The sequence below is a fragment of the Electrona antarctica genome (assembly GCF_951216825.1).
Source record: "Electrona antarctica genome assembly, chromosome: 22".
Taxonomy (NCBI): Eukaryota; Metazoa; Chordata; class Actinopteri; order Myctophiformes; family Myctophidae; genus Electrona; species Electrona antarctica.
This window is the reverse complement of record NC_136805.1, coordinates 7,202,626-7,212,494: the sequence shown is the minus strand read 5'-3', so window position 1 is coordinate 7,212,494 and position 9,869 is coordinate 7,202,626. Positions and strand designations below refer to the sequence as shown.

The window sequence follows — 9,869 nt, the reverse complement described above, 5'->3', positions numbered from 1 at the left end:
GCCCATGGTCATAAATGATGAAAAACGAGGATTTGAAAAAAAGACGAAAATGACTCCGAGACGATGGGCTATAGCCCATGGTCTCGGAGTGATTTTCGTCTTTTTTTTAAATCCTCAAAAATGATGGAAAACGGCATGCTATAGTATGCCGTTCGAGACCATGGGCTATAGCCCATCGTCTCGGAGTGATTTCCGTGCTTTGTACATGATCCCAAAACCCCATTTGAAAAGTGACACCAAGAAGAACAACTTACAACCTATACATCACTGAGAGCTCAGTGGCACCCTTGTTAAGATGACGTCCATGTGAGCCAGAGGTTGTGAGTTCAAATCCAGCTGAGTTCCTCCTACTTTCACTCTGCAGCATGTTTTGGAGAATAACATCCAGAAGAGAACTGGAAAGAGATGGAAAGCTGTGGAGATTCTCAGAGAGCATGGTGGCACTCTGTGATAAGCTGCTGTCTTTGTGAGCCACAGGTCGTGGGTTCAAGTTCAGCCCATGGCCTCAGACGGCATACTATAAGCATGCCATTTTTCATCATTTTTGAGGATTTGAAAAAAAGACAAAAATCACTCCGAGACCATGGGCTATAGTCCATCGTCTCGGGGTCATTTCCGTCTTTTTTTCAAATCCTCAAAAATGATGAAAAACGGCATGCTATAGTATGCCGTCCGATATGGGCTATAGCCCATGGTCATAAATGATGAAAAACGAGGATTTGAAAAAAAGACGATAATGACTCCGAGACGATGGGCTATAGCCCATGGTCTCGGAGTGATTTTCGTCTTTTTTTCAAATCCTCAAAAATGATGGAAAACGGCATGCAATAGTATGCCATTCGAGACCATGGGCTATAGCCCATCGCCTCGGAGTGATTTCCGTCTTTTTTTCAAATCCTCAAAAATGATGAAAAACGGCATGCTATAGTATGCCGTCCGATATGGGCTATAGCCCATGGTCATAAATGATGAAAAACGAGGATTTGAAAAAAAGACGATAATGACTCCGAGACGATGGGCTATAGCCCATGGTCTCGGAGTGATTTTCGTCTTTTTTTCAAATCCTCAAAAATGATGGAAAACGGCATGCAATAGTATGCCGTTCGAGACCATGGGCTATAGCCCATCGCCTCGGAGAGATTTCCGTCTTTTTTTCAAATCCTCAAAAATGATGAAAAACGGCATGCTATAGTATGCCGTCCGATATGGGCTATAGCCCATGGTCATAAATGATGAAAAACGAGGATTTGAAAAAAAGACGAAAATGACTCCGAGACGATGGGCTATAGCCCATGGTCTCGGAGTGATTTTCGTCTTTTTTTCAAATCCTCAAAAATGATGGAAAACGGCATGCAATAGTATGCCATTCGAGACCATGGGCTAGCCCATCGCCTCGGAGTGATTTCCGTCTTTTTTTCAAATCCTCAAAAATGATGAAAAACGGCATGCTATAGTATGCCGTCCGATATGGGCTATAGCCCATGGTCATAAATGATGAAAAACGAGGATTTGAAAAAAATACGAAAATGACTCCGAGACGATGGGCTACGATGAACAACATCTTCACAATCATAACAGTGACCATACATTTTGTGTGCGTCACAATGGCTAAAATACAAAATAGCGCTTCAACAATTCTGAGAGATGGTGTACTGGTCTGATGATTAGACTCTCAACACAGAGGTTCCATGTTCAAGTCCCACATTTCCTAGTTCAACTTCAATTCTGGAGAACTTTGAAATATTGCCTATATAACATTGCACAAAGAAGTTTGTTTTGTGATTTCAGACAGTTGAAAGTGAGCTGAAAATGAACTACGCCGACACGCCGTGCACACGACGTTGATACGCCGTCTCTCTCTTGGACAGCGTTGTAACGGCGTATGGACGTCCGCTCACGCCGGAGATTTCCTCAGCGATAGAATTAATAAGTTACAGCTATATCTTTAATGGATTTAACAGGTGGAATGAATTATTACAACTACGCCTAGTCATTAGTGGATTTATTTGATACAATTAAGCGATGGAATTAATAATTATAACTAAATGTATTTAGTAAAGAAGTCAAATGTAAATACACATTTATATTAAAATAACTTAAAACGTGACAAATATCTTTGTCTGTGCTTGGTGACTTTAGGTGTGGTTCTTCATCAGGACTGGCTCTTTAGTCCACTGGTAACGTATGCGCCTTGTTGATATGAGGTCCGGAGTTCGCCTCCCAGCCTACGTTACACTTTGAACCACAGTTTTTCTTTCTACCGTACCTACATTGTTTTTTCTATCACTGAGTGGAATCAAACCAAGGAGGATCTCTCACACTTAAAGACTTGAGACGGTAGACCACTGTTAATGAACTCAATTAGAACTTGTAATGATTTGCGAGTTCAAGGTTTAAAGTTAAAGTTAAATGTTGTTATCTAAAATGCCTAACAGAAACATCTAGCTGCCCTCTGAAGTCTGAACACTAGCCACTTTACACAGCTAGTGAGCTGTAGTATCTAGGCCCTACATAGGAAATGCATTCATTCATGATCCCTGCGATTAAATCCAACTGGTGTCGTCATCATAGACATTATTACAGTCACCAGGGGGCGCTCTGTACCAAGACGATCTGACGACGAACTGGAAGAAAATGTATTCGTGTCATGTGTGGTCCTGCTGATTGAGCTGAGCAGGAGCCTGGAGGACATCCATCCATCCATGGGGAGGTCAGAAGCAGAGAAAGGTGAAAAGGAGGAGGCAGCAGCCATGGCGTCACATTCCCCTCAGCTGTATGGATGTGACAATCCACTCTCTGGAGTCTAGAGGTGATGGAAGGAACCCATCATCAGCCACACTCAGCGACGGATACAGGTCCCGTGCCAGTGGGCACCTCAATGTTAAATTGCCATCCCCAAAACGTAAGTCTATGCTTTGGAATAATACATGTAAAGTAGGCTATATGATTTGAACATGCCCAGTACATCTTTAAAACAACTTTATTGACCCTTCAATTCCTTGTTTATCCCCGAAATGACTGCACATCACAGGTCTTGTATTTTGTAGAAATATAGGGCCAAATATTGAGACAAAGCAGTGAAAGGTCCTGAAAGATACATAACGTCAGTCTTACCCAATACCCAATCTTTCTGTTTTAGGAACACAAGGCTGCTGTACTTTATACCTCATACTAAGCATTAAAGTATGAGGTATAAAGTACAGTAGCCTTGTGTTCCTAAAATCGTCACGCTTTTCCGTCACGCTTTTTCGTCACGCTTCACACTATAGCATGCCGTTTTCATCATTTTTGAGGATTTGAAAAAAGACGAAAATCACTCCGAGACCATGGACTATAGCCCATGGTCTCGGAGTGATTTTCGTCTTTTTTTTTCGTCTTTTCTTTTTCCTCGTTTTTCATAATTTATAGCCCATGGTCTCGGACGGCATACTATAGCATGGCGTTTTTCATCATTTTTGAGGATTTAAAAAAAAGACGAAAATCACTCCGAGACCATGGGCTATAGTCCATGGTCTCGGAGTGATTTTCGTCATTCTTTTTTAAAATCCTCGTTTTTCATCATTTATTGCCCATGGTCTCGGACGCCATACTATAGCATGCGGTTTTTCATCATTTTTTAGGGGAAAAGAAATGACGAAAATCACTCCAAGACCAATTTGAAATACTCCAGCATTGAACTATAGGAGGACTGGGATTTGAAAAACGCCTCAAAAACGCGGTTCATTTGGGGGAATAATAATAATAATCATTGCGATTTCAATAGGGCTTCGCACTACTGTGCAGTGCTCAGGCCCTAACTGGAAAAACATGAATGGACTCGCTTATTTTCAGTTTGAACACAATTTATTTTCTGCTTAAATAATTACTTGGATCATCCAGTGTAGGCTATGTTGGTGCTTCATACACATTGGTACCAGTTCTATCATCAACAATGGATGCTTGTTAGGTGGCCTTATATATATAATACAAAATAAAATAAAAATAAAATAAAAAGACTCAGCAATGATTTACAGAAGAACAGGGAATCTGATTTGGAACCCTTTGTGGCCCAGATTATAGGCTGCACTTCATTTGTTTTGCAGTGAAGCATCAGACTCAGGTCGCATAGGGTTAACAATCACATATTCACTTCCTGTGTAGACAGCTGATAAAATAAAATGTAAAAGTCACCAAACTCCAACATAAAAAAATAGTACCAGTTTAAAACCACAGCAGGTCTGTGAGCCTAAAGTTACACTGCTAGTACACACCATGGGCTTACGGATAGACAGTTCACTTCTAATTGCTGTTGCACACATGGGTTTGGTTGCCGTTTGGAACTCACACGATGTGCCAGTTTACGGGTTACATTCGGGTACAATGAGTGATTTTTCTCGCTTGGAAATGGCAGAAAGGCATGAAATTTATCTGAAAGTACCTTCCTGAAGCCTAACATTTAAGATTTGCTATCTTGCCACTCAAGTGAGGTGTGGCATACTTATTGTACGTGTTCAATCATTGTAAAAAGTAAAATAAAACAAATTAAAACAAGTTACAGGTGACAAATGGTCAGGTTATGAGTGCTCACACAAACAGAAGTACCACCAAGCCCTCTCTAATTGCAGTACAGTGTTTTGCATTAGGAAAAATAAAAGGGAAAAAAAGGAAATTGTTAAAATAAAGTCAAATCACATGCAGCAAAAATATTTGTAGTCTGAAGACAATAGAACCTTCCACAGATAAAACAGATTTTAGAGCAGTTGGCTTTAAAGAAACGACCTTGGTTAAAATCAAGCAGTTAATTTTTTCCCCTCTCATTTACATGAATTATTTCCCCCCAATTGTATTCATTTCTCAAAAACATGAGGTCACACACACCAAAAACTCCAATGGACTTTCACACCCAATGCGCTGACTTTGCAAAGCTTCCCAACAAGCTAAATTAACCAGTGCATAACCAATATGTGAAGCAACTGATTTTTTTTCTCTCTTTTTTATTTTATACAGTGTAATTTATATACAATAAAATCAACCCATTTATTATTTATTTCATTAAAAAACAAACAAACAAAAACAACCACATGGTACAGCCCACTACTTTGGGCCCAGGAGGAAAAATATATAAGGCGAGTGTCTTGACTGAGGGATTTCAAAAGTCTTTCCACATTCGTCAACAATCAACATTTCCCACTTGTGCCATAAAATGGGCCGCAGATGCCTCCAGAGGAGTGTGTGTGGCTGTGGTTGTAAGCTCCCCTTTCATTCGTCACTGACAAGGAAGTCTTTGCTCACGTCCACGTGTGTGTCCACAATACTGTAGGTGTCATTAGCCGTTTTAACGGTAAAAGTGAGTTTGGTGACATGCTCATGCGAAATCAAATAATTGTCCTTTTTTTTCTCTCTCTCTCTCTCTCTCCGTTTTGTTTGTCTTGCTGAGAACCATGCGTTTTAAAGTGAAAGCTTCAGACACACGTGGGCTGATTGACTGGGCTCTCCTGTTCCAAGGGCTGCAGACAATGGAGCCCCCCACCCCCCCTAGGGTCTGTGATGTCGCAGAATAGACGTCCGTGGACCTGGAACAGAAAGCAGAAATGTGCGCATTCAGCATGACCAATCAGTAATGACACATGTAGTGATAGGCAGCTGTAAAGGACTAATGGTGAGACAGACAGACCCTCTCAACTAGTGGTCTACCATCAGTATCAAATATCAATGCATAGTACAGTAGCCACGCACCTGACTCAGCTCAGAACTGGGGAGTTACGACTTCCTCTTCCCTTGTTTTCCCTTGCCTCCTTCTCCAGACTGATGGGGGGAGAGAGAGAGAGAGAGAGAGAGAGAGAGAGAGAGAGAGAGAGAGAGAGAAGAAGAGAAGGGGGGGGGGCAAAAGAATAACACAATGGGGGTTACAAAAAGAGAAAATAAAATGAGAGAACGTTTAAGAGAAGAGAGTGAAAAAGAGAGAAAAGGACATGAAGTTAGTACACGCTACTACTCAGCCTAAACAGCACTCTGGATGCAAATGTGAAACACAGCAAACGCTCAGCGTGGCTACTTCAGGAGATAACTGTAAACATGTTGGAAAAAAAGAAGGTGAAGGAGAGTGACAAGAAGTTAATGTTGCTATTGTTCTACGTTTCTTTTTTTTTATCATCGTGGCCAACATGCTAAGAGTGAAAGAAGTGAGTGAGAGAAAAAGAGAATTAAGAAGAAAAGGTTAGATTCACATTTCTATTTTCTATATTAGTTTAGAGCCGCATTATTCATATGAACAGTTCTCAACTCCCACAAAGTGAATTTAGAGTACGTATGCTCTGAGGCTTGAGTTGAGAAGCACATGAAACTTTGAGCACATACACACACAGTCGCACACGCACACACACACACACACACACACACACACACACACACACACACACGGTGCAGCCATTACAAGCTGCAGCATTGGCTATGCTCTGTGCCATTGGCAAGGCATTCCATGCGCTACATAGCTAGTGTTCCATGTATCCACGTTAGCATACTATACAGGCTACAGCCTATAATTTAACACAGAAAAGCCCAAGCCCAAAACTTTGCATATAGATATGAACCAAAATCAGTGTGTGTGGTACAGTAGCTGCTGTAGCTAGCGTGGATACAGTATATCGGAACAAGGACTGATTGATTCCCCAAAGTATCTCAGCAGCACTGTTATCATCTCCACTGGGCTGGTAGGTGGATTTACATGAAGTAGTAGTTCTCCACGTGGGGTCTGGAGACCCCTGGTGGATCTTGAGGGGGTTGCAGGGCCCTCAGAGCAAATTGATATAAACTAGACTAGAATCAAAATAGTTAGTTTAAACCCCTTTAACCATTCAAAAATAGTTAATCTACAAGCTCACAAACACATCACATCACATGATGGATTGGGAAATGGGGGTCACACAATGCCATATTACAGACATTTTCAGATGTGTCCAGCCCAGCTGCAGACGATCCCTGAACCAAGAGTTTCTTTTGAGAAAGCAGGAACCCAAAACTACAGCCCATGCTCCAAGTCAGTTTGCCGTTGAATTGTCGGCTCGGCTAGGGAGGCCAGTGGTGGAAAGAAACAAAGTACATTTACTCAAGTACGGTACCCAAGTACAATTTTGAGGTACTAAAATGATTTGACAACTTTAGTTATTAGTTGCTTTGTAAATATAGAGTATTATTAAGACCTATTTTCTACTTCGCCTATTCGGAAAAAGGACAATCTACGAGCTTGTAGATCTGCCTGTAGATGCACAAGTGACCCGCTTTGAAATATGTTAGTACTTTTATTTTTGATGCCAATACTTGTACGTTTGTACTTAGTAGTTTTACTTAACGAAACATTCGAATACCATTACAGAGTAATTGCTACACTATTTGTACTGGTACTTGTACTTAAGTAAATCGTCTGAGTCCGTCTCCCACCAGCGGTCGGGGGCTCTAGGGGCTTACGCCAACCTCAGTCCTGACCCCTTGGGCCTCCTTGGGGCCCTTAGAGTTTCCGGGGCCCTCCGTCTTCTGCCGGGAGCGTTTGTTGCGCTTCTTGCTCTTTCCCCCTCCTCCTCCTCCTCCTCCTCCTGCTGCTGCTGAGGAGGCCGAGCTCGCTCCACCTGTTGCTACCCCATCATCATCATCATCACCACCACCACCACCATCATCATCACCACCCACACCCTCTGCTTCTCCTGCCACAGCTTCGCCTTCACCTCCCGTCCGCTCCTCAGAGCGGCGCACCACCTTCCTGATCACCTGTAGGGGAGGGTGGGGTTATGGAAGCATGTTAGGGGAGAGGATGGGGTTCGCTCGGGGCTGGGCGATACTGGTCTTCAAATCATATTTCAATCATATTTCAAAATTGCAATCATATACAGTATATATATGGTAAGGCAGAGAAGCAAGGTGTGTGTGTGTGTGTGTGTGTGTGTGTGTGTGTGTGTGTGTGTGTGTGTGTGTGTGTGTGTGTGTGTGTGTGTGTGTGTGTGTGTGTGTGTGTGTTGTGTGCTTGTACATTTCGTGTCTTTCCGTCTGTGTTACAGTGACAACTTTTGAATCCTGATTGCCAATTCAACTGTGAAAAGTGTAAATATTGGATGGGGTGGAGGGGTTCATGGAGGGGTTCAAGGAGGAAGGGTTACTTTTCGGGTGACCACGTTTCCGTCTTCGTCTGTGAACTGCTCCTCCGTCACAGACTCTCCAGGAATGTCTCTGGCCTGTTCTCCCTGGGATGGATGGAGGAGCCAACGGACAGACAGATGGAGGTGGGAAGGTGGGGGTGGAGGAGGGTAAAAAGAAATGGGTTGGAATTGGAAATGATGGTTGTTAGCCGTATTATTAGTCATTCTGCTCTTGTGTTAACCTGCATGGGTGGGGAAAAAGTGCTGCATTTCACAATAACACCACCACCTGCGTCGATGCAGCAAAGGAAGGCTTTTTCATGCACTGCTCCATCAGACATGGGAGAGTTTGATCCCAGACTGGTCACTTTGAAGACTGGACTGGTGCAAAATTGTCCAACAATAGCCAAAATGTGGGTGTTAACAAAGATGCTGACTGGCAAACATTCCGTAATACAGATTTACCGTGAGTTCCACCCATATCTGAAACGTCATATATTGTTTTAGCTGTACAAAATCAATGTGTAAACACCATTGATTTTCAAAAATTCTTATGGCAGGTCAAAAGGGTTAGGACAACCTTGTCAATCAACTTTGGGAAAGCCAACTAAGGTTAGTGCTTAAAGCAGACAGACTGCAGTTATCTATTCAAACCTACAGTATTTCACCTAAGGAATGACTCATCCATTCTGCACTAGATGCAACTAAACTAAACACCATGTCTTCTATTAACATGGGAACAGAGACTTTTTTTCCTGATATTAAACCAACATTCTGTCATGTGCAAATTCAGCCTCAGAAGTGTGCTTGGATACTTTTTTTTAACACCATTGCCTTGCTACAAGCTTGCAGATAACAAACAGCAAGGCTGAGCATGTAATCAACCTTTTGCGATCATGATGCTTAGTGGCTAACGCTCCCAAGCGTTGTGTAGCTGTTGCATGGCAAAGCTCAAACGTCACACACAAACAACCCTTTTCTCTCTAGGCACAACTATGATCATCATCATGATCCTTGACACACTTCCTCCCAAGCACATATCGTTGCTGTTGGGTAGACGACCTAACCCTAACCCAGTAATACAGTGGTCCTCAAAGTGGGGACCCCCAGGGGTCCTTAAGGGAGTTCCAGGGGGTCCCCAGCTAAGTGATAGTTTGGAACCAAATGGACCCTTTACAGGTCTGTAACTCTGAGAGTTTACAAATGGAACCAAATGGACCCGAACGGGTCCATTTGGTTCCATTTGTACACTCTCAGAGTTAAATTAACATTGATTTTACAATATCAATTCGGGTCCCAGAAATGCCATTAAACGGGTTGAGAATCACTGCACAAATATCCTCTTATGGGGGTCCCTGCCCTGGCATATCTTTTCAAATGGGGGCTCCGCAGGCATGATAAGTGCCAATGTTGGGGGTCCTTGACATGAAAAAGGTTGGGAACCACTGTAGTGATACTGTATACACACACACACACACACACACACACACACACACACACACACACACACACACACACACACACACACACACACACACACACACACACACACACACACACACACACACACACACACACACACACACACACACACACACACACACACACACACACACACACACACACACACACATTCCCATGTCGTTGTCTCTGCCGAACCAAACACAGCCTGCGGTAGCGGACACGCGCCGGGCCGGCCGGGTACCTTGAGCACGAGCCGCCTGCGGTACACCCTGGTGGTGACGGTCATCTCGTCATCAGAAC

The 9,869-nt window shown here is 42.9% G+C and overlaps 1 protein-coding gene across 1 annotated transcript in view; it reads right to left on the bottom strand.

Annotated features, from left to right (window-relative positions):
• Positions 1-3,827: 3,827 nt before the first annotated feature.
• The window catches only part of LOC306915664 (ankyrin-3-like), a 74,420-nt gene continuing 68,378 nt past the window's right edge, over positions 3,828-9,869 (bottom strand). Inside the window, exons 31-35 of the mRNA XM_079493142.1 lie at positions 9,811-9,869; positions 8,127-8,210; positions 7,444-7,740; positions 5,716-5,784; positions 3,828-5,552 (exon numbers count right to left, since the gene is read on the bottom strand). The exon at positions 9,811-9,869 is cut by the window's right edge and continues 19 nt beyond it. Of these exons, the coding sequence (XP_079349268.1) occupies positions 5,740-5,784; positions 7,444-7,740; positions 8,127-8,210; positions 9,811-9,869 (485 nt within the window). The 3' untranslated portion in view covers positions 3,828-5,552; positions 5,716-5,739. The remainder of the gene's footprint in view (positions 5,553-5,715; positions 5,785-7,443; positions 7,741-8,126; positions 8,211-9,810) is intronic.